Consider the following 25776-nt stretch of genomic DNA (forward strand, 5'->3'; position numbering starts at 1 on the left):
CAATGCTGCCTGAAAAGAACTGTTCCAGAAAAGATCCCAGTGACCCATTTACGTGTACTAGGACACCAGATCAAAAGGGACAACTGACATCGTTCCATATCTTCTCTTTTTTTCTTCAAGAATTAGCAAATATTTGGCCAAAGTATTTTTTTTGTAAAAGAGCTCTGCAGAGAGAGTTTCTTTATTTTTTCAGTGTGGCTGTGAGTTTGTGCAGGGGGATTTAAGAAAAGGAACTTTCATATTTCAATCTGTGTGTAATGCTTTGCTTCATTACTAGTCTTGTTTTTATAATAAACTGATAATTTAGTTGTTTCTTAAGGAAACCTGGTTGGTGTTTTTTATTCTGGGATAAAGAGTAGAGTATATGATTGACTGTATCGGTAACTGGGTAAACATTTAAATATATGTTGTGACCAGTGGAACAATGGAACAAGAAAAGACAGTGCACTCCTCCAACCTCAGTCGTATAGTATGATCCACAGGCTGCATCTCCATCTCCTGTGACTACTGACACAGAGAAAGAGAAGAGTGGCAATGAAGTAGAAACACCATTACCACCAAATGGCCATCCAACTCTCACACCATGCCGCCTTCAACATATATCTTCATTCCTTCATTGTCACTGGGTCAGAATCCTGGAATTGCTTGCTTAACACCATTGGGGAAGCACCATCACTATCAGGGCAGTGGTGGATCTAGAAGGAGAACGACCACCAACGTACCCTTAATTGTTTTCTTTTTGTGGACAGTCAATTTGTGTAAATGTATGGCGGAGAACATCTGATAACTTAAAGGGGCTAACTCTTGCGCAGGAACTTTCAGATTGCTGTGCGGCCGCACAGCTTAGAGGAAACATTGCCCACCATCTTCTCTCGGCAACGAGGAATAGGCAATAAACGCAGCATTGCTGGCATTGCCACATCACAAAAACAGATAGAAATGTTATTAAAACCCTAGTGGAAATGTCTTGTGTTTCGACATCAGGCGAGGACAGAATCAGGCTCAGCTGTGATAACTCTTGCAGTCAAATAGCCTGTCAACTGTCCAGCTCATACACAAAAAATGACAAATAGGGAAGGTCACAGCAAATACTGGCACCCAGAGAGGGGTATCCCAATGAGGAGCCAAAATCCTTCAGGAGGGTTTAAAAGGGGAGAACTTTGGAGACATAGTGAGGGTTACATTGTTTGAATAACAACAGTTTCTGTCAATGAGTTTAAACTATTGGACTCACCAATGCAGTATATAGCAACTTTAGCAGAGTTTGCAGCCTGCTCTGGATTTCTGGCACCTAGTGCATTACCCACATGAACAGTTACAGCTATGCCATATCCGGAAGCAATCTGCAGCAGAAAGAAAATAAACGTGTACGTTATTCTCTATTTGTTCCCTGAATTTAATCTGTTGTTGAAAGCAACTGCTCCATCAATATACATGTGGATGGATATATCACCAAACAGACCAGGAAGGTCAGAGGTTCAGTCCCTCCTTTGTGATGAGTTACCTGATCTCAGTTGGGAAGCAGTTAGCATTACAGTTAGCCTCATTAACTGCCACCCCAACCCTGACCCCTTCCTCACTCTCGTGCTTCTGGATGGAATAAAATCAGAGTTTTTATTTTTAATTACTATCTGTTAACCCTACTACAATGTGTCCAAAGCATGGATGCTGAATGAGTGGAGGATCTGTATTGGCTGTGATTCCCTCCTTTGCATCTTTCCCTCCCATCTTCAAATTGTCTTCTGACACTCAATATAATCCCTTCAACAGCCACAACCCTAACTCTCTTTGCATCTCCTTCAGCCCTACAGCCCACCGAGGTCTCTGCATGCCTCTAATTCTTGCTTCTTGTGCATCCCCCATTTGCATTGCTCCACCATTGGCAGCCATGCCTTCAGCTACCTAGGCGCTAAGCTCTGAAATTCCCTCTCCACCTCTCTATCTTTCTCTTCTTTCAAGATGCTCCTTAAAATCTACCTCTTTGACCAAGCTTTTGATCACACTACTCCTTGTCAAGTTTTGTTTGATACAGCAATAATCCCACAGCAATGCCAATGGCACTATGTAAATGCATTATTGGCATTGTTGTTGATGAAGGACCCCTTCAGTGAGTTACTAGAAAGCTTCTGACAAAATTTGGAACAAATCCCAATGCACATGAGCACCTGGATGACCTAATGGAAAAGTCCTCCACATGTCACAAATAATCCATATGTGTGCCATGTATTACCAACACCGTCAAATCAACAGTTCTACTTCTGTGATACAGCCTATCTGCACATTAGAAGACAGAGAGGAAAACCAGCTTGATAAAATAATATTGAAGTTTGCTGATCTTACCAAGTTAAGATGCATGGCAAACCGAGGATGGATACAGGGATTGCAGGCAAATATAAGCTGGTTAGTAGAGTGGGCAGATCGGTGGCAAATGCAGTTTAATGTTGAGAAATATGGTCATAGTACATTTTGGAAAAACATGAGTGAAAGGAAGTATAAGCTATATGGTCAGATTGTTTGTATCATGTTTGAAATGATGGAGCACAGGCAGAAAAGGCAATTATAAGACAAATGAAGTTCTTAGTTTATGTAACAGCCAGGGACTGATGTTTATTTCTGCAAGATATTGGTTAGGTCACAATTGAAAAATTGCATGCAGTCTAAACACATCATACTACAGCCACAAAAAGAGCATTGTAAAGGTTCACGAGTATGATACTAGGAATGAGAAGCTATAGCTACAAACAACAGCTTGAAAAACTGAGGCATGTAAGAACTGCACTTGTACAGAAACCAGCCTTACCAGGTACGCTACTGTTAAAGTTTGATCAATAATGGCCTGGGCACCAAGTTGAACTTCATTAATTAATCCTTTGAAAGGGAAGGGAACAAACAGTAAGTTAAACTTGATTGAAGTTAACTAATATTAAGAGAGAAAATATATTATGTAGAATTAGCCTTTCAGCATCAGAACCTCTTGCATTTTTATTTCGGAGGGGTGGGGGGGGTGGGTGTCAACCTCTAATTACCCTCCCCTCCTTGTTCCCCATCCCCCGGGGACCTGTATCTGAGAAGGTGAGGAGGTGACAGGGCTCCAGGGATCTGCCAATGTCGCTCAGACGTTGCTGCCAGGATACAATAAGTATGGTCTGATAATGGCTTCTGTAGGTACTGGACCTATCTGAGGTGCTGGAACCAGGCCACAGGTGAGTCAGGGCAGCAGGGGTTTCACGAGTTGGGGGTCGTGGGAGAGTGGGTTGTAGGGGTTCAGCAGCAAGGATGGGGGGGGGGGGGGGGGTGGTGGCTATCAGCGGGCTCCCCACTTCTCAATGCTGGGTCGCTTGATCATGCACTGTGCCTTTTAATGTGGGGTCCCCCAAACCCGACTCCCACCCCCACCCCCACGCATGTTTTCTTGCCGTGCTCTTCATGAAGTGACAGGCCTGCCCTCCACTGGGCTAATACTAGCGGCAGTGGGATGAGGCCGTTAATTGAGCATTAATTTCCCACTTAAGGGCCTCAATTGGCGGCAGGGCGGGAAAGCTTTCCACGGGCCTTCCCACCCTGCACTTAATTTGGGTGGAGACAGGAAGTTGGCAAGGATCCGCCCCGCCACCCTCCTGTCCAAATAAATGCTCTCCCCATCTCCAAACCCAATGCGGGGAAGAGTATAAAATTCCCCGTGTTGTAAACCCCAGTGCCAAGAGAGGGAAGAGTGCCCTTGCTTGTCTCCTTTGAATGTATCTATTGACTCTACATTTTGTAGACTGACTCCTGTCTCCATTTCGCCCAGTTAGCAATAGTGGAAGGTGTGTTTTTCTAGTTTAGCTAGTGTCCTAGTTTATTTACCTATGAGAAAAGTTCCGATTTGATACGCCCAATGTTCAAAACATATCATAATCATGCTAGGAATTGCCAGCCGTGAAAAGTGGTCCCACTCCTGCAGGCAGTCAATCGACCATCCTACACAAAAAAAAATGGAGTTACTAACACAGAATAGACAGTATCTGAGAAGCACATAAGGAGAAAGGGAAATAGGGCAGATAGAAAAACTTTCATATCATCCAGCTCACCTCAGCTTTCACATTGGCCCTGGGTTTCTCTCTGGGGTATATTTTGCCATGAAATTTGTCAGTGTTAAGGGCGATTCTGCAATCTGTGGGAAACTGCACTCATTACAGGAAGCGCATTGTGAGAAATCGTGGCAGTGCTGGATGGCACCAGTAATGCGAGGGAACATTTGCTTCTGATTTCCTCAGTGGTCAGTAACGTCTGGACTCTCACAGAAACCATGGCCATTTGTGCAAGAGAACTAATAGTACTGGTGGGAATGTTGCACAGCATGAACCAAGACAGGAAGGAGGAGCAGAAGGAAAAGTAGGAAACAAATCAATAAATAAGAACCTTCAAAGCAAGCGAGTATTGTACACAGATAGGGGATTGAATGAGACTCCCATGAAACGTCCTGTCCAATTTTTCTCTCCTTGCATTTCATTGGAAAGGGGAATTGAGGAGGTGTATACTGGGTGAGTAATTGAATTTCACATCATTGCCCAAAGTGTAAGTTACCCCCTGGGCCCTACCTGTCCAGGTCTTAACGTACAACCTTTTCCATCGAATGTATACAAACAGAAGAATAACTTGACAGTACTGAGAGACAACATTGGCAGCAGCCGAGCCTCTGAAAGACAAGTTAGCATATTAAAAGTAGCTTCAAATGAAGCCTGGTTCTGTGGAAGTTTTATTTATCAGATATTATAAAATGTTTTTAAAGTTCTTTGCTACTTACGACACTCCCAATGTCAGCACATGGAGTAAGAGATAATTGATCACAGCATTTAAGATGTTGGCTATGAAACTAGTGAACATCTGAGGCATGATGATTCCCTGAGGTGGGAACAAATCAATAAAGTCAGTCCTCGGAATTGCCCTTCAATAAACCAACAGGGTGTGTGACACGGTGCCACGATAGCAGGAAGATAGGGTGCAACTGCTCTCCCAATGTCCGTGTTTGGGGTACAATGAGCCCTGATCTAACATGATCCCTTTTCCCTCACTTGAATCAGGCTCATTGCTGGAACTTGCCATTTGCTGTTAGATCAAGAAATTCAAATTCCCTGTGCTCCAGGGAGCTTCTCCATCTATCATTGCTATCTGATAAGTGTCCCATTCAACCATTCCCCCTGATGCTGCTATTCCACACTCTCTGAGTTGGATTCAACAATGGAATAATCTACAAATAAGGGAAAGTAAGGGTTCCTCCTTGGATAGCTCGCTCCCTAATGCCCGTGTGCCTGTGTGCACACATGCAATGATATTACCAATTGTGAGTACATCTGGGGAGTGATATACAGTCATTGAAAACAAAACGACTGCGGTAATTTTCGCATTCAGTCTGGGTGATAATCTGGCAAAACAGAATGCCTGCCCATTGTGGAAGCCACCCAATTTTATCCTTTTGATTTCATTGGCATGAAAATTGGACGGGTTCTACATTGGACGATTGGCTCCACTGGATTACTGTCCAGGCAGTGAATATGGAAATGACCCTCACTCAGTCCCTTTGGGCTGAGAAACTAGTTTCATTTATTCAGCCACAAGGAGTAGTTGAGGTGAACAGCATAGACATATTAAAGGGGATGGAGAAAGGAATCGAAGGGTATGTTGAAGGGGTTTGATGAAGAACAGTGGGAGGAGGCTCGTGTGGAGAATGGACACCAGTGTGAATCTAGAGGGCTGAATGGTCTATTTCTGTGCTGTAAATATTTTGTAATATGATATGAGTGTAGCTACTTTGTCCAAATTAGCTCCTGAAATATTTTGCGCAATCTGCCCAATTGCAGTTAACCATCAAAATAAGGGAAATAAAACCAAAGACTCCCAAATGTATCTTACTGCAATAATTATTAAAGTAATTTCATGCACACTTCAAAATTCAGTGACTTTACCTGATTCTGAAGGTATCTGATCTCTAAGTTATGAAGAAATACTGCCTATGAAAGAATATTGAAAATAATTAGCATCAATTTGGGGCGGCACAGTGGCGCAGTGGTTAGCACCGCAGCCTCACAGCTTCAGCGACCCGGGTTCAATTCTGGGTACTGCCTGTGGGGAGTTTGCAAGTTCTCCCCGTGTCTGCGTGGGTTTCCTCCGGGTGCTCCGGTTTCCCCGGGTGCTCCGGTTTCCTCCCACATGCCAAAGACTTGCAGGTTGATAGGTTAATTGGCCATTATAAATTGCCCCTATTATAGGTAGGTGGTAGGGAAATATAGGGACAGGTGGGGATGTGGTAGGAACATGGGATTAGTGTGGGATTAGTATAAATGGGTGGTTGATGGTCGGCACAGACTCGGTGGGCCGAAGGGCCTGTTTCAGTGCTGTATCTCTAAACTAAACTAAACAATCACTATTGAAATACAGAAGAAAGTTACATTCATACATCTCTCAAAAATTTGAGCCAGACCTGTGTTCAACCTGACTGTAGAGCATTTGCACAGGCCCTGTATGGCTCAAAATATAATTGCCTAGAACTTGAAAAGTCCAAGCTCTGCATAACCATGTCAGCCATGGCTCAGTTGGTAGCACTGTTACTTCTGAGTCAGCCGATTGTGTGTTCAAGTGCCACTCCGAAGGGGTGTGAAAATCTAGGATGACACTCCCAGTTCAGTACCGAGGGAGTGCTGTACCGTTGGAATTGCCATCCTTTGGTTGAGATGTTAAACCATGGCCCCATTTGCTCCATTAGGTGTGGGGGAACAATTCATGGAATGTATTCAAGATGCTTTTCTAGATTAGTATGTCAAGAAACCAACAAGGGAACAGGCTGTTTTAGATTTTGTTGTATGGAATAAAACAGTTAATTAATAACCTTGCGATAAAGGAGCCTCTGGGGAAAAGTGATCACAACCTGACTGAATTTTATGTTGTGTTTAAGAGTGATTCAGTGAAGTCTGAAACTAGGGTCTTAATTCTAAATAAAGCAAATTACGTAGGTATGAGGGGCAAATTGGCTAAGATAGATTGAGAAAATATATTAAAAGATATAATGGTTTATAGGCAATGGCATTTAAAGAATTCATTCATATTCCTTAAGGAATAAAACAAAAACCACAGGAAAAGTGGTCCAACAGTAAACTAACAAAAGCAGTTAAAGATAGTATTAGATTGAAGAAAGAATGTTGCCAAAAAGTGTAGTAAGCCTGAGGATTATGGGTATTTTGAAATTCAGCAAAAGATGACGAAGAAACTGATAAAGAAAGAGAAAATAAGATATGAAAGAAAACTGGCTAGACACATAAACACAGATTGTAAAAGCATCATAGGTATGTAAAAAGGAAGAGATTAGTGAGAGTAAATGTTGTCTCTTAGCAGCAGAGACAGGAGGAATTATAACGGTGAATAAGGATATGGCTGAGACATTAACCAAATACTTTGTAATTGTCTTCACAATAAAAGACACAGAAATATTCCAGAAGTTCTGAGGAACCAAAGGTCCAATAGAAATGAGAGACTTAAGGGTATAAGTATTAGTAAAGAAACAGTACTGGAGAAATTTATGGAACTAAAAGCCAACAAATCACCTGGACCTGCCAAATCACCTCGGGTTTTAAAAGAGGTGGCTACAGAAATAATGGATGTTTGGGTTTTGATCTTCCAGAATTCCCTAGATTCTAGAATGGTCCCCATGGATTGGAAGACAGCAAACGTAACCCTGCTAGTCAAGAAAGGTGGGGGAGTAGGGGGGAGATGAGGAGGTGAAAGAGAACTGGGAACTATAGGCCAGTTAGTCTGATAACAGTAGTAGGAAAAATGCTAGAATCTATTACTAGGGACGTGATAATAAGTTACTTAGAAAATCATAACATGATTGGGTAGAGGCAACATAGATTTGTGAAAGGGAAATCGTGTTTGGCAAATCTATTAAAGATTTTTGAGGATGTAACTAGCAGGGTGGATAAGGGGAACCAGTAGATAGAGTGTATTTGTAAGATGCCACACCAGAGATTATGAAACAAAATTAGAGCTCATAAGTGTGAGAGTCTTAGGAAATCCCTACATCAGGTTTTCTTGCTGGTTAATGAGAACTTAACTTAAATACTATGATTGACTGATTGTAAATTACAGTTTTACTAGTTGTGATATAATAATGCTTATACTGAACTATATTTGTATTCCTGCTAGTGATACGCCCTGGTTAGAAACAGCTGAGCAGTGACTAGATGGGAAAGTGTGGTTTGGGCTTTCATTGACCAAATGTTTTATTGGCCCCAAAGGGTTTAAAAGAGACCAAATGATGAAAAGGTAAAGTTCAAGCAGACCGTGAAAACTGACAGGCTGCTATGAGAACCAAAAGATATCACCTTGGTAGAATTACAGAGGCCCAAATACAGAGCAAACAATAGTACTTGAATCCTAGCTAAGATAGCTAGATGCAAGGCCACCATGTTTTCTGTGCTTTGCTCAGGCACTAGCATTGAAATGTCAACATGCTGATAAGGCTCCAAAAGTTGAGAAAACAGCTGATGTTAGGGATCATAAGATACTGACCTGGCCTGGGCGGGCAGATACATGGCATCTCTTGCAATTGAGCAGCTCAAATCATAGCAAGGCAATGATGAGGTTAAACCAGTCTCCATAGGCTTTGCTGTGTAACAAGAGTGTGAGAAAGGGTTCTCCGAGCCCTTAAAGTGTAGAGCTATTCCACCAGAGGAGGCTTGGGACCATCCCACAGATGAACCCTCACGGAAGAATGGGCTGGCAGGTGGCCCACACGTGCACATGTTGCATTAAATGCGCGACAGTGCCTGGTACACAACCATTGGGTATATTCACGTGGAGATTGTGCTTCTACCCAGGGAGTAATGATACTTTGATACTACTGCTCAAACATTGGCATATGTCAAATCTTACTTGTACTAAATAAAGTAAAACCACTGTCACCAATAAGGGTATCACTGAATCATTTCAGAACTAGAAAATGAAGGGGTTAAAGGGTTATTTGTCTCTGACACCTGGGGATTATATATTAGTATGGATTGAGGGTTGGTTAGTGAACAGATTATGAGCATAGGAATAAACAGATTATTTGCGGGTTGGCAGGCTGTAACTGGTGGAGTATCACAAGGATCAGTGCTTGGGCCTCAGCTATTAACAATCTATATTAATAAGTTAGATGAGGGGACTAAGTGCAATGTATTCAAGTTTGCTAATGATACAAAGTTAGGTGGAAAGGTAAGTTGTGAGGAGGCTACAAAAGGATTTGGGCAGGTTAAGTGGGATTAATGTAGGATTAGTATAAATGTGTGGTTGATGGTTGGCGTGGACTGGGTGGGCCAAAGGGCCTGTTTCGCTGCTGTATCTCTCTATAAGTGAGTAGGCAAGAATTAGGTAGATGGAATATATTGTGGGGAAATGTAAAGTGATCCACTCTGGTCGGAAAAATAGCAAAGCAGAGATTTTTTTAAATGTTACTCTTCAGGGGGATCTAGGTGTCCTTGTATGCAAATCATAGAAAGCTAACATGCAGCTACAGCAAGCAATTAGGAAAGCAAATCATAAGTTGTCCTTTATTACAAAGGGATTGGAGTATAAGAGTCAAGATAGCTTACTGCAATTATACAGGGCCTTGGTGAGACCACATTTGGAGTACTATGTGTAGCTTAAGTCTCCTCATCCAAGGAAAGATATACCTGTCTTAGAGGGAGTGCAACAAAGGATCACTGGATTGATTCCTGGGAGGAGGGAATTGCCCCATCAGGAGAGATTGAGTAAACTAGGCCTATATTCCCGGAGTTTAGAAGAATGAGTAGTGATCTCATTGAAACATGTGAATTTCTGAAGTGGCTTAACAGGATAGATGCTGATAGGTTGTTTCTCCTGGCTGGCTGGTGTGTCTAAAGTTAGAGGCCTCAGACTCAGAATAAGGGGTTGGACATTTAGGATTGAGATGAGGAGACATTTCTTCAGTCAAAGGGTTGTGAACTTTGGAATTCTCTACCAGAGAGAGCTGTGGATGCTCAGTCATTGAGTGTATTCAAGTCAGAGATCAATAGATTTTTGGATACTAAGGGAATCAAGGGATCTGGGAATAATGTGGGAAAATGTAGCTGAGGTATAAGATCAGGCATGATCTTATTGAATGGCAAAGCAGGTTCAAGAGGCCAAATTGACAACTCCTGCTCCTATTTCATATATTAAGCTCACATATGAAGAACATGTTAATTGTATGACAATTCTGTATAATTAATTAATTATATGCAGATGGAAGGCATTAAATGGGTTTCACTTGAGCTCATATTTATTGAAACTGTGGTGTGGTTGAGTTAGGAGGTCTATGGTTGTAATGTTTCACTCTGTAAATAAGTGTTAGACTGAGTAAAGATTGGCTCCAGTGCTATCCTTCACCAACTGACTTTTTTTTTATAAAGAGATACAGCACTGAAACAGGCCCTTCGGCCCACCGAGTCTGTGCCGACCAACAACCACCCATTTATACTAGTCCTACATTAATCCCATATTCTCTACCACATCCCCACCATTCTCCTACCACCACTAGGGGCAATTTACAATGGCCAATTTACCGATCAACCTGCAAGTCTTTGGCTGTGGGAGGAAACCGGAGCACCCGGCGGAAACCCACGCGGTCACAGGGAGAACTTGCAAACTCCACACAGGCAGTACCCAGAACTGAACCCGGGTCGCTGGAGCTGTGAGGCTGCGGTGCTAACCACTGCTATATTCTGGAATATAACAGAACAGTGACTTTGGTGAGGTACTGGAGCTCTGATTGTACGTATCTTTGTGTTGTTCAAGACTGCTTCTACTATCTAGCCATGGAAAGCTGAGACATTATGGATCCCAAATTGAGATCAGTTGGGGGATCATCCTGATAAGTCTGGCATACTGAATGGAGCAGTTTTTAAAAAATTTTTTTTAGAACATTACAGCACAGTACAGGCCCTTCGGCCCTCGATGTTGTGCCGACCTGTGAAACCATCTGACCTACACTATTCCATTTTCATCCATATGTCTATCCAATGACCACTTAAATGCCCTTAAAGTTGGAGAGTCTACTACTGTTGCAGGCAGGGCGTTCCACGCCCCTACTACTCTCTGAGTAAAGAAACTACCTCTAACATCTGTCCTATATCTATCACCCCTCAACTTGAAGCTATGTCCCCTCGTGTTTGCCATCACCATCCGAGGAAAAAGACGCTCACTATCCACCCTATCTAACCCTCTGATTATCTTATATGTCTCTATTAAGTCACCTCTCCTCCTCCTTCTCTCCAACGAAAACAACCTCAAGACCCTCAGCCTTTCCTCGTAAGACCTTCCCTCCATACCAGGCAACATCCTAGTAAATCTCCTCTGCACCCTTTCCAAAGCTTCCACATCCTTCCTATAATGCGGTGATCAGAACTGCACGCAATACTCCAGGTGCGGTCTCACCAGAGTTTTGTACAGCTGCAGCATGACCTCGTGGCTCCGAAACGCGATCCCCCTACTAATAAAAGCTATCCAGTTAGTCACAGGGAGATCCACTGTGATCTTTGCTGGCTGGACTCTTCTGGGTCAGTCCACATTCAGGTAATGAATGTGTCAAGTTCTTTAATGAGTTGTGTGTGTGTGGACGCTGCCAAAAATAGTTTACTTACAGGAAGACCAGGAATAAATATCTTCACATAGAGTTGTGTTAACCTGCAAGGAATGTAGAAGATGTTGATAACAATAGGGAAATCATAGAACATCACCACCTGTAACCAAAGGTAAACTCAAAACGCAGAAGCAGTGTATACCATCTACAAGATGAAACTTGCCAAAGCTTCTATAGCTCAGGAATAGGCACTGACATGTTGCACAACAGACATTTGACAAAATTATTGACAAAGCACGGACATGGGGCAATTAATCTGTATATAAGGTGTATTGCCATCAAAACACAATCCGATTTAAAACACATTTCTCCCTATAAATAAAGTAGCTAAGCATACAAACATCATGGAGAGAAGCACAACTGCATTAGCTAGCTGGCAAGCAAAATAATATGTAATGCCAATGCAAGATACTTTTGTTGACAGAATAGAGCTAGTACTAATGTCCTTTAGGGAAGGAAATCTGCTGTCCTTACCTGGTCTGGCCGACATGTGACTACAGACCCACAGCAATGTGGTTGACCCTTACATGCCCTAGCAAGCCACTCAGTTGTATCTAACTGCTACGAAGTCCAAATGGACTGCAGCGGTTCAAGGGCAATTAGGGATGGGTAATTAATGCTGGCCTAGCCAGCAACACCCAAATCCCATGAATGAATAAAAAAAAAACACTATGTCACGGTGTGGTAGATGGACTTTATTGGATGACCGCTGTGGATTCACACTGTGTCAGGGGTGAAAATTCATCCAATAAACCATGAAACTCAAGGAGAGGATTGTTATTGTGGTTATTGAGGTGATACAGGAGAAAAATCAACAATAGGAAAACAGACAGACATAGTCATGCTCATGAAATCATACCTTACAGACAATGTCCCAGACACTGCCATCACCATCCCCGGGTATGTCTTGTCCCACCGGCAGGACAGACCCACCTGAGATGGTTGCACAGTGGTATACAGTAGGGAGGGATTTGCCCTGGGAGTCCTCAACATCGACTCCGGACCCCATGAAGTCTCATGGCATCAGGTCAAACATGAGCAAGGTAACCTCCTACTGATTACCACCTACCGCCCTCCCTTAGCTGATGACACCACTTGGAGGAAGCACTGAGGGTGGCAAGGGCACAAAATGCACTCTGGGTGGGGCACTGAAACAGGCCCTTCGGCCCACCGAGTCTGTGCCGACCATTAACCACCCATTTATACTAATCCTACACTAATCCCATATTCCTACCACATCCTCACCTGTCCCTATACATCCTCATCCGTCCCTACATTCCCCTACCACCTACCTATACTAGGGGCAATTTATAATGGCCAATTTACCTATCAACCTGCAAGTCTTTTTGGCTGTGGGAGGAAACCAGAGCACCCAAAAGGAAACCCACACAGACACAGGGAGAACTTGCAAACTCCACACAGGCAGTACCCAGAATTGAACCCGGGTCCCTGGAGCTGTGAGGCTGCAGTACTAACCACTGTGCCACAATGGGGAATGAATGGGAAAGAGGGACTAACTGATCGGCCTCCTTCTGTTCTAGACTATTCTATAATCCTATTTATTCTCTAAAGAATCAAACAAGCAGCTGTTCTGGTCTTTAGAGGAATGTATATCGAACTCCTAATAAGATGTGAGTTTAAATCACGGGATCACTCAGTCTAACTTCTTCAATTTTTGGTCAGACTGCAAAGGATCTTGGGGGGAGGAAAAAAATTGACTCAATTCTTGAACTGAAATGTTCCTCCAGCCAGCCTATTACAGAGTGGACTGACTCATAGAGTTTGTGGAAAGCATCAATGGAATGATATATTAACCCTCCTGAAATCCCCCTCATTCCAAGGATTTAAGTCTACCTTATTCAGTTCTACAATAGGTTTCTTTTCTTACGCTATTTCCCCTTTTGAATTTTAAGTTAGTTTCTCATTCCCAGCATGTGACCTGTTGCTATTCTCTATCGATTCTGCTCTTATGTTGGATGTCAGATGAAGTCCACTGCAAGATGATTGACTCACTATTTCATTGGCCCACTCTCTATTGGGGAAACTATCTGGCCTCTGCTTGACACCGATCCAGCTGAGATTAACCCCTCACTATATGTAAATATGCAAGCTGGAACCTCCATCCTAACATTCCTTGACCCAACACTTCTGTGTTCACTAACACGCTCTGCCTTTGGGGCTGCAAACTCAGGATGGCCTTCTTTCTGTCACACAAACATCATCAATTATTCTCTTTTGTAATAAATAAATAAGACAAGACTCTCACTTGGCTACTGCAGGAGACAGTTTGAAAGCCAATAAAATGTGTTCGATGTTGATGAAGATAGCCCAGCAGGGAAAGCAAGCTATCATGAGAATGAGAATCCCTCTTTGGAGAATCACTCCAATTCGCTTCAAGTTCTTACTGCCATGTGTCTGAAAATCAGAGCAAAAGTTTTGTTAAAATGAATTGGATCAATATTGACCACCCCATTCCGATGGACACTATGGGCTGGATTTTCCTGCAGGCTTCTGAACCCGCCATCAGACTCAAATGTGGATCAGAAACTCACACAGTCTGGGAAACAGTCACTCATTGTGATTTTCCAGGGCTGGCCAATTAATGGCCAGAGGGTGGGCTCACGGTCCAATTAAGGGCGGCAAGCTGGCTCTCAAAGCTGGAGGGCCAATCAGAAGCCTTCCAGCTTGAATGCAGCAGCGGGTTGCCATGGCAGGAAAATGAGGGAGAGGGCACTTCAAAATGAAGGTGCACTTACTCCAGCTTTTTAAAAGTTATATTAAAAAAATCTTTTGCAGCCAGCCCACCATTGTGTGGGGGGATCCCTCTAGAGGGTGGCCTGAGGCTGCTGCTGCACCCAGGTTTGCAGGGAGGGCCTCTAGGGCTGCCCAGAGCGCTGCCCCCCCCACCCTGGTGTGCTGCCAGCAAGTCACCTCCAGGCAGTCAAATTGGCCCCCACCGCCTCTGGGAATCTGCAGGCCGAATGGGATTTTCCTTCAATTGACCTTAGAGGCCTTAATTAGTTGGATTGGCTACTTGCCACATGTGGGCAGGTTGCCCTGCCACCCCACTATCCCACCTCTGGGAAAATGGCCCGAGGTGGGATGAAAACGGGGAACCGGGCCACAGGCCGACAGTCATTATTTTTAGCACAAGCCCAGCCACCCACATCTGTTCCTGGCACCAGTGGGGCCTAAAAATCAGGCTCTACAAGTAATAACTGCAACAATATATAAAAACATTAGAATATCAAAATATTTACCCCACTTAACCAAAACCATTATGATTGGATACCATTTTTGTTTAGCATTTAATGTGCCAGGTTTGTTCAGTCCACAGCCACCAGAGTGTAAAGTGCATCTGAACCACTTTACTTAGACCACAGTGCAGAGGAAATTTACAAGAAATTGAAGCTATAAGATGGTAAAGTATGGAATGATCAAAGACCATTTAATCCATCAATGCTGTCCTTTGTTTAAACCACCTTCTTCACCTTGGATTCAATCCAACTCACTTATCTCCTAAGTAAAGCTTCTGCAAATTTTCTTCGTGTCCCCAAAATTAGAGAAAACTAAACTCTAAACAAAAAAGACTAACACCTCGAACTTTAACAAATACCTTAAAAAATCTAAGTACATTTTAGGCTGGGATATAGATTTTTGGTCTCGCAGGGAACCAAGGGATATGGGGAGCGGGCTGGAAAGTGGAATTGAAGCCCAAGATCAGCCATGATCATATTGAATGGCGGAGCAGGCTCAATGGCCATATGGTCTACTTCTGCTCCTATTTCTTGCATTCTTGTGTACATGAGATCTAGTGAACTGTCCGAGACATCAGAGAATTCCAGTACACTTGTCACACATGGCCTATTGCTTCCCGGTCCCTTATAACATTGTGTTTTTGAGATAAACATCAAACGCTTCCTGTTCAATGTTCTTCTCCATACAATGTTCTCGAACATTTTCCTCAAGATAATTGTGCTATCATACTAAGAGTGGTGCTGAGAATGGAAATAGAGTTATATACTGTGACAAAGACACTCAATAGAGGTACAATGCACTTTGTGTGGTAATGCAAAATGAGCACTAGCGAATCACCAGCCCATTTTATATTCTGCAGGGTAATTGGGCAGAGTGTGAAATGGGTCGCTGATTTGCAATTGGCCATTTCACGCCGTCTCCCTCATTGAATTTCACCTCCAACCTCCTTGCTTGTTAGTTCAGAATCACTGGATCATTTTCCGATCCACAGCTCAAGAGAGTCAAGGCCAATTGTAGCAGCCTTGCACTCACTGAGATCAACTAATTCAGGACACACCAGGATTTCTATCTGGTACGTCCCTGGTCTGTGTGGCTCAAATTCATACGGGGGTTTGAGTTTCACAAGGCCTGAACTTTAAAGATTTATTCTTCTCTGAGATAGCTAATTATATTTTTCTCCATTAAGAGAGTATCACTGTCCAATGTACAGCCTGGAGTTAGCTGCACCTACTTGAGAGATGAGAGTGTCACACGCTGAAGACAAGCCCACACCTATGGAGCTACCTGATACATTTATTACCTGTCCAAAAGAAATAAAGAAAAGGAAACATTTAGCAATATCATCATAGACGCCATCAACATGCCACAAAATAATATAAAATAGGATTTTTTTATGTCAATGAGTAAAATACCATTGTGAATTTCTTTTTCCCTCCCTCCTTCCCCTCAGGTACCAACTCTTGATATGTTTTTGCTACCAGCAGACCCTCCTATTAAAATGCTTTCCTCGATAGCGTCCAATCTTCCAAACTGTAAACTGGAAGTCATCCAAAACTCTCCTCCCCATATCTTAACTTGCACCGAGTCCCCTTCACATATGACCCCTGTGCTCATTGACCTACATTGGCTCCCAGTCCACCAGTGACTCTGCTTATCCTTGTGTTCAAATCTTTCTATGACCTCACCCTTCATTATCTCTGTAAGCTGTTCCAGCCCTACAACACTCCGAGATCTTTGTCTTCCTTTAATTCTGTCCTATGGTGCATCCCCCACTTCCTTTGCCCCACCACTGACAGCCATGTCTTCAGCTGTCTGGGCCCTAACCTCTGGAATTTCCATCCTAAACCTCTCAGCCTCTTCATTTCTCTCCCCTCCTTTAGGGATGCTCCTCAAAACCTAACTCCTTGGCCAAGCTTTTGATCACCTATCCTAATGTATCCTTCCTTGGCTCAGTGTCAAGCCCAAGCATTTTACAAGGAACATTTCATCAGCTGATAAACTCACTAAACTTGAAATTAATAGGAAGCAATGCAGTTAATTTATTATTTTGTGAAGGATACATTATGATGAATAAATGTGCATATTCTGAACATAAACTCACCGCTGTGGCAAGACTAACTGCTCCCAATTCAATTTTTCCTAAATGTCCACAGAACGCGGTGCTGACAATATTTATTAGAAATATCAGCAGCTGTGTCAAAAACTGTTAAAGGAAAATGAATTTTAAATAATATACACTGGCCACTTAATTTTGATCATGCTCTTTTGTACCTTAAAAACAAACTTGTAATCTAATTAAAACAATCATGTTTCTTACTGAAAATAATCGTCTTTTTTCAAAAAGGTGATGCAAATTTAAGGTGATTTCAATGAGGTTTTCAAGATTATGAAGGAAATTGGCAAAGTTGCTCCAGGCAAAATCATTCACTGTGATGAAGGGTTCAAATATCAGCATATTCGAATGAGGAATTACAGCCTTTGAAGTAAAAAAGCAAAGGAAAGAGGAATATTTTCACCTTTAAGAGAGGGAGTTGTGGAATAAGTTAACAGGCAAGGCCGCTGAAGTGGATTTTCTAAAAGAGTTCAATAAAATCGATTGTACAAATGGATAAATTGAAGGAAATTATATAATGGGCTCTGTGGACAATTAGATATATTTCTGGAGAGAGCGGAGAGTGAAGGATGAGATGTTAGACGGGTGTAAACTCACCACTGGTCCAGCCAGTCTGGAAATATGTATCGCTTCCTGACAGAAGTTGACGGGTGTCAATCTCTTCATTTTCCTCAGTAACAGGTTGCCATGGGTTTCACGTGTCTCGGTAACGTTACCAGAGCTTAGTTGCATTGAATTCTCCATTTTTCCAATTCTTCATTCCAAAGGAAAAATAAACCAGTTATTATACTTCTCCTGTTTGGGTTTCCCCTCCCCCACACTCCCATCCCATCAACCTTCCCACATTATATTACCCATCTCCATTCAGTTTCACAACCCCTTTCTGATGTAATATGTGATGACAATGACTTTTGGTCATGATTAATTTTTAATAATTGTCCTTTCAGAGCTGCAGGAGTTGCAGCATCTATGTTTAGGGTTTGACACTTTTGCAGGATTGCTACATATAAGTATTCAAACATCAGTTATGTCAGTTTTTAAAACTTCCATCACAATAGGTGAGAAAGCAGAATGAATGAATGATTTAACTCTGCACTGTTGGCTGGTGTCCACTTTGAGGTAGTGTAGGGGTGAAGGATGTACTCAGTGTCCTGTGTAACATGTGAACTACACTGAGAAGTTGCACTCATGGATTATGTCAGTTAGAGTGATTTGCGATACAATGGTCATTTTTTGTGCGTATTGATACAGTCAAAATTTTGCTTCTGAGGTAAAGTTGCTGAGATTCACTGAAGTCCAGTGACATTTGTGTATTTTTTAAACTCATTTTCAGGATGTGGGTGTGGCTGACAAGCCCGGCATTTATTGGCCATCCCTAGTTGACCTTTGAGAAGCTGGTGGTGAGATTCTTCAACCTCTTCTTGAAGCTTCTTCTTGAACCTTTGCAGTCCATAAGACAAAGGTTCTCCAAAAATGCTGTCTCACTGTAGGTAATAACCCTAATCATTAAATTCAACATGTTTACAAACTCCATTTACCTCGAACAATAATAGATGCATTGGTACATGTTTAACTTGCTGCCAGGGCTTAAAGCTGGCATTGTGAATTGGCAATGTGTGGAAATGAAATCCGGGGATCTGTAACACCAGTTTTACACCTGGGTGGCAGGTTGAAAATCTACCCCCGTGACTACACTTCAAACAGCATTAATCATCCTGAGGATGTAATAGGTGCTATATAAATGCTCTTTCAGTAACAGACTATAAAAACCAATATGTAAACACCCCACACAACAAATGGATGAACACTCCAGCAGTTGATTATTCAATGCCCATTGCCCAGTATTATTTTTGTTTTTTGTTTCGCTCTTGCACTAAATCAACTCTTTCTACATCACTTCACACACAGTGTGAGGAGAACCTTGCAATCAACACCTGAATTAACCCTGGAAAGATCTAATTAATTAATTTATACCCAGAGCCCAGCTATTTATTAATTGAAATTTCAGTCAGTGATTTTGGCCATCACCCGCATACACTTATTATTTTCATAATTTTCAAACTCTACTTTTATTCAAGGAGATCAATTCATTCAGGAAAAAAAAATGAAATAGAGTAGGAGTTTGAAAAGTACCAGATATGAGTGTAATCTGGCCGGCAGAGATAAGAATTCTATTCATTGAAAACAAGAAACAAATCTGGGAGATATATTTCGGAGGACCAACCTGGGAGCAAGTCACTTGGAAAGAATCATCCAATCACGGGTAAGTACAAAGAATGTCACTGCACCAATACACAACCTAGCATGTAGGGGAGGTGGTGGCGTAGTGGTGTTATCACTGGACTAGTAACCCAGAGACCCAGGGTATTTCTATGGGGGATATGGGTTCGAATCCCACCACAGCAGAAGGTGGAATTTGAATTTAATTAATAAATCTGGAATTAAAAAGCTAGTCTAATGATGGCCATGAAACCATTGTCGATTGTTGTAAAAACCCATCTGGTTCACTAATGTCCTTTAGCGAAGGAAATCTGCTGTCCTTACCTGGTCTGGCCTACATGTGACTCCAGACCCACAGCAATGTGGTTAACTCTTACATGCCCTCTGAAATGGCCTAGCAAGCCACTCAGTTGTATCTAACCACTACAAAGTCTATAAAAAGGAATGAAACCGGACAGACCACCCGGCATCGACCTAGGCACCAAAAACGACAACGGCAAACCCAGCCCTGTCGACCTTGCAAAGTTCTCCTTACTAACATCTGGGGGCTTGTGCCAAAGTTGGGAGAGCTGTCTCACAGACTAGTCAAGCAACAGCCTGACATAGTCATACTCACGGAATCATACCTTACAGACAATGTCCCAGACACTGCCATCACCATTCCCGGGTATGTCTTGTCCCACCGGCAGGACAGACCCACCAGAGGTAGTGGCACAGTGGTATACAGTAGGGAGGGTGTTGCCCTGGGAGTCCTCAACATCGACTCCGGACCCCATGAAGTCTCATGGCATCAGGTCAAACATGGACAAAGTAACCTCCTACTGATTACCACCTACCGCCCTCCCTCAGCTGATGACTCAGCACTCCTCCATGTTGAACACCGCTTGGAGGAAGCACTGAGGGTGGCAAGGGCACAAAATGTACTCTGGGTGGGGGACTTCAAAGTCCATCACCATGAGTGGCTCGGTAGCACCACTACTGACCGAGCTGGCCGAGTCCTAAAGGACATGGCTGCTAGACTGGGTCTGCGGCAGGTGGTGGGGGAACCAACACAAGGGAAAAACATACTTGATCTCGTCCTCACCAATCTGCCTGCCGCAGATGCTTCTGTCCATGACTGTATTGGTAGGAGTGACCACCGCAAAGTCCTTGTGGAGACGAAGTCCCGCCTTCACATTGAGGATACCGTCCATCGTGTTGTGTGGCACTATCACCATGCTAAATGGGATAGATTTCGAACAGATCTAGCAATGCAAAACTGGGCATCCATGAGGAGCCGTGGGCCATCAGCAGCAGCAGAATTGTACTCATCCACAATCTGTAACCTCATGGCCCGGCACTCTACCATTACCATCAAGCCAGGAGACCAACCCTGGTTCAATGAAGAGTGGAGGAGGGCATGCCAGGAGCAACACCAGGCATACCTCAAAATGAGGTGTCAACCTGGTGAAGCTACAACCCAGACTACTTGCATGCCAAATCTCATAACCAACGGAACAAATCTAATCTCTGCAGTCCTGCCACATCCAGCCGTGAATGGCGGTGGACAATTAAACAACTAACTGGAGGAGGTGGCTCCACAAATATCCCATCCTCAATGATGGGGGAGCCCAGCACATCAGTGCGAAAGATAAGGCTGAAGCATTTGCAACAATCTTCAGCCAGAAGTGCCGAGTTGATGAACCATCTCGGACTCCTCCTGAAGTCCCCAGCATCACAGATGCCAGACTTCAGCCAATTCGATTCACTCCGCGTGATATCAAGAAACGACTGAAAGCACTGGATACTGCAAAGGCTATGGGCCCTGACATTATTCTGGCGATAGTACTGAAGACCTGTGCTCCAGAACGTGCCGCGCCCCTCGCCAAGCTGTTGCAGTACAGCTACAACACTGGCATCTACCCTACAATGTGTAAAATTGCCCAGGTATGTCCTGTACACAAAAAGCAGGACAAGTCCAACCCGGCCAATTACCACCCCATCAGCCTACTCTCAGTCATCAATAAAGTGATGGAAGGTGTCATTAACAGTGCTATCAAGCGGCACTTGCTCAGCAATAACCTGCTCAGTGACGCTCAGTTTGGGTTCCGCCAGGGCCACTCAGCTCCTGACCTCATCACAGCCTTGGTTCAAACATGGACAAAAGAGCTGAACTCAAAAGGTGAGGTGAGAGTGACTGCCCTTGACATCAAGGCAGCATTTGACCGAGTATGGCATCAAGGAGCCCTAGCAAATGAAGTCAATGTGAATCAAGGGGGAAAACCCTCCGCTGGCTGGAGTCATACCTAGCGCAAAGGAAGATGGTTGTGGTTGTTGGTGGTCAATCATCTGAGCTCCAGGACATCACTGCAGGTGTTCCTCAAGGTAGTGTCCTAGGCTCAACCATCTTCAGCTGCTTCATCAATGACCTTCCTTCAATCATAAGGTCAGAAGTGGGGATGTTCACTGATAATTGCACAATGTTCAGCACCATTCGTGACTCCTCAGATACTGAAGCAGTCCGTGTAGAAATGCAGCAAGACCTGGACAATATCCAGGCTTGGGCTGATAAGTGGCAAGTAACATTCGCACCACACAAGTGCCAGGCAATGACCATCTCCAACAAGAGAGAATCTAACCATCTCCCCTTGACATTCAACGATATTACCATCGCTGAATCCCCCACTATCAACATCCTAGGGGCTACCATTGACCAGAAACTGAACTGGAGTAGCCATATAAATACCGTGGCTACGAGCAGGTCAGAGGCTAGGAATCCTGCAGCGAGTAACTCACCTCCTGACTCCCCAAAGCCTGTCCACCATCTACAAGGCACAAATCAGGAGTGTGATGGAATACTCTCCACTTGCCTGGATGGGTGCAGCTCCCACAACACTCAAGAAGCTCGACATCATCCAGGACAAAGCAGCCCGCTTGATTGGCACCCCATCCACAAACATTCACTCCCTCCACCATCGACGCACAGTGGCAGCAGTGTGTACCATCTACAAGATGGACTGCAGCAATGCACCAAGGCTCCTTAGACAGCACCTTCCAAACCCGCAACCTCTACCAACTAGAATGATAAGGGCAGCAAATACATGGGAACACCACCACCTGCAAGTTCCCCTCCAAGTCACGCACCATCCTGACTTGGAATTATATTGCCGTTCCTTCACTGTCGCTGGGTCAAAATCCTTGAACTCCCTTCCTAACAGCACTGTGGGTCTACCTACCCCAAATGGACTGCCGCGGTTCAAGAAGGCAGCTCACTACCACCTTCTCAAGGGCAATTAGGGATGGGCAATAAATGCTGGCCTGGCCAGCGACGCCCACATCCCATGAATGAATTAAAAAAAGACACGGTGAGAAGGTTACAATTGCGACTCAGTGTAATAAGTAAAAAACTTCAAACCAAAATAGGAAAATTGGAACAGGACACTGAACTGTTAACAAGCAACAGAACAGAAAGATCCCCAGGTGAGACATTTAATATATTATTAGTTGATTTCCAGTAGTGTTGCTAGTGAAGAGTCAAGACCAAGTGTAATTTTCAGATGAAGCGGGGTCCGAGGGTAGGTTTATTTCATAAACTCTTGTGTGCGATTTTGTCAAAAGCCTTTTGGAAGTGGATGCCATGTCGTAACATTCACGACAGTCCACTTGAGCTGTCACTTCTGTCATGGGAGTGTTTTTTTTCTCTCCTCTGTTTAAAAACAGTATGCCTTTAAGACTGAGAGCAACTTTTATATTCTCTGGGCACACTGTGTGTAAGCAGCAGCTGTTCCTAAGCAACAGCAGAAGAGAGCGAGGTCACATGCTGTATTCTATCAGTTTAACTGTGGGAAAAGACTGGCTCGAACCAGTTTGATCTGGGTAGTCCAGCAAAGCGTGCTCTCATGAAGGAAGAATTTTGACTCTCTCAGCAGAAGATCTACATTGGTCTCTGTTACGCCTGAGGAGAAAAAAGAAAACCTTGAATGAATCTTTGCATTGTTGGAGGTAGCAAATTCCTTTTTACTTCCAGTCTCTGAGAGAAGTCTCTGTCTCAGGAGTGACTTTCTGTTGCTTTTTGTGTTTCTGGGAGTTTGGAAGTTTTCAGTAAAGTTTCTATTGATAGACCGCCAATTCAAAAATCCAAATAGACTTGTTGATATACTCCTTGTTGAAAGAACTGTGTGATACCTGCTGCAGCTGAAGTACTTTGAACACCTATCATTTGAACTGCATTCACACTGCTCAGGACTTCCAAGTGTCAAAGGCCATGGGTTTGTGGCTGGACTTGGGCTCCACATCTCAATAAAAATTACTTAACACCTAACTGCCATTCTGGACACAAAGCAGATGAGCCTAAAGCACTGGGAAAACCATTCCTTGGAACTTTGAAACTTACTGCAAGCACCAGGTTTTTAGCTAATAATAAACTTCAACGGCAAGAAAATGGAAAGATTCCATGCTTAAGATGAAATTCAATAGTTCATATGCAAAGTCACAATTTTTACCAGAAGACAAAGATCTTGCATGTTTATTTCAATATCTGCCATTTTGTGCTGTTAATATGTGTAAATGTGAATGAAACATAAACATGCAATGAGCTGATTAATTCAATGCACTTGCATTTGCCCTGAATATTGTGTTAGTTTTGTCTTAACCTACGCAACCAATTATTGTGCAGAGCTTAGTTAAACCAAGATGAAGTGACGAGGGGTCCTGAAGCGAATGCACTTTTGGTTGTAACTTTCCGCCTGTTTCCACATCATAAATGCAGGAAATTCACATTGTCCGCTCGATCACATGGGGGTATGGAGCTGCATTAATAAGCGGCGAAGGTTCTGAGTGGATCTTTCTAGATCAAGGAAATTTTGATAATAAAAGCAAAATACTGTGGATGCCAGATATCTGAAATAAAACAGAAATTGCTGGAAATACTCAGCAGGTCTGGCAGCATCTGTGCAGAGAGAAGCAGAGTTAACGTTTCAGGTCTGTGACCTTTCTACAGAACTGGCAAAGGTTAGAAATGTATTATGTTTTAAGCAATTAAGAGGGGGGGTGAAGGTGGGGAAGAGAACAAATGGAAGGTATGTGATTGGTTAGAGTGTAGGAGAGATTAAATGACAAAGATGTCATGGGACAAAGGCAAAGAGAGTGTTAATGGCTGTGGTGAAAGACAAAGCATTAGTCCAGAGAAAGTGTTAATGGCAGAATAATAAGCAGTTCAGTCTGAAAGCACAACATGAAAAACCAGGTTTAAGGCAGGCACATGGTTAAAAAATAAAATAAAATAATTTTAAAAAGGGCCAGTCATGCCCTGAAATTGTTGAACTCAATGTTGAGTCCGGGCGGCTGTAGAGTGCCTAATCGAAAGATCAGATGCTGCTCCTCGAGCTTGCAATGATGTTCACTGGAACACTGCAGCAGGCCAAGGACAGAAATGTGGGTATGAGATCAGGGAGGGGTGTTGAAATGGCAAGCAACCAGAAGCTCGGGGTCATGCTTTCGGACTGAGTGGAGGTGTTCCTCAAAGTGGTCACCCAATCTACGTTTGGTCTCCCCAATGTAGAGGCCACCGCATTGTGAGCAGCAAATACAGTATACTAAATTAAAGGAATTTTAAATAAATGGCTGCTCCACCTGGGGCCTTGGATGGTGAGGAGGAAGGAGATAAAAAGGCAGGTATTACACCTCCTGCAATTGCATGGGAAGGTGCCATGGGAAGAGGACAAGGTATCGGGGGTAATGGACAAGTGGACCAGGGTGACACGTAGGGAACAATCCCTTCAGAATGCTGACAGCAGAGGAGAAGGAAAGATGTGTTTGGTGGTGGCATCACGCTGGAGGTGGCAGAAATGGCGGAGGAAATTCAGAAGCCAGCATTGCACTACAATTACACTGCCTTTCTCATCACAACTTTACAGGGAATTCTGGGTATTTTATCGATCTCTTTATCATGCTCCCGATTTAGTTTCCCGCTCCCCAGAAGCTCCACAATGTGTCCAGTTGTTCCAGAAGCTTTGGAGCAGAGGACTTACTGATGTGGGTTTCCCCACCACCCGCCAATGAAATTTACCTTTTCCTTGATCCTCGATAGAAAGTTTAACAGTCTCCGTGTTCCTCCGCCTCGATGTATTCGGATCAGTAATTGCAGATCACTGGGACTCTCCGAAGTCGCAGTCACAACAGAAATTAACTGATGTTTGTGGAGAAGGAGGTGGAGTAACTGTAAGGACAGTGTTCATTTAGGATCCTCCACTTCTCTGTCCTACTAAACCTGGTCAACTTAAAACAGAATAGAGTCCACGGAAAAGACTTTCCAGCTAAAAGGATAGTGTCCTCTGCTATATGCCACCTGCACACTAATCCTAATATTTGCAGAACTCAAACTATTTCAATGAAAAGAGCCAAATGGACTTTGAAACTTGCCTGTTATTCATTAAATTTTAGACCGTTTAATTCACTAATTCATAATTGGGCAAGTGATATTTCGCAATAATACGATTAAGTGAGAAAGACAAAAGAAAGATGGTCAATAAACTACTTCCTAAATGTAGTCACT

General features: G+C 43.3%; 2 protein-coding genes across 3 annotated transcripts in view; both read right to left on the reverse strand.

Annotated features, from left to right (window-relative positions):
- The window catches only part of LOC137346789 (multidrug and toxin extrusion protein 1-like), a 93574-nt gene extending 68196 nt beyond the window's left edge, over positions 1-25378 (reverse strand). The window contains exon 1 of the mRNA XM_068010644.1: positions 25291-25378. The gene's annotated coding sequence lies outside the window, so the exon portion shown is untranslated. The remainder of the gene's footprint in view (positions 1-25290) is intronic.
- Positions 1-25380, reverse strand: part of LOC137346790 (multidrug and toxin extrusion protein 1-like) — a 38573-nt gene extending 13193 nt beyond the window's left edge. The window contains exons 1-13 of one of the 2 annotated variants that reach the window (XM_068010647.1): positions 25291-25380; positions 23087-23178; positions 17622-17778; positions 17013-17114; positions 16143-16211; positions 13920-14068; positions 11655-11697; positions 5946-5990; positions 4787-4884; positions 4581-4678; positions 3847-3960; positions 2801-2868; positions 1235-1343 (exon numbers count right to left, since the gene is read on the reverse strand). In XM_068010647.1, coding sequence (XP_067866748.1) covers positions 1235-1343; positions 2801-2868; positions 3847-3960; positions 4581-4678; positions 4787-4884; positions 5946-5990; positions 11655-11697; positions 13920-14068; positions 16143-16211; positions 17013-17114; positions 17622-17768 — 1042 coding nt within the window. In that variant the 5' untranslated portion in view covers positions 17769-17778; positions 23087-23178; positions 25291-25380. The remainder of the gene's footprint in view (positions 1-1234; positions 1344-2800; positions 2869-3846; positions 3961-4580; positions 4679-4786; positions 4885-5945; positions 5991-11654; positions 11698-13919; positions 14069-16142; positions 16212-17012; positions 17115-17621; positions 17779-23086; positions 23179-25290) is intronic. The other variant, XM_068010646.1, reaches the window with a different exon arrangement.
- Positions 25381-25776: the final 396 nt, after the last annotated feature.

This window comes from Heterodontus francisci, chromosome 30, assembly GCF_036365525.1.
Source record: "Heterodontus francisci isolate sHetFra1 chromosome 30, sHetFra1.hap1, whole genome shotgun sequence".
Taxonomy (NCBI): domain Eukaryota; kingdom Metazoa; phylum Chordata; class Chondrichthyes; order Heterodontiformes; family Heterodontidae; genus Heterodontus; species Heterodontus francisci.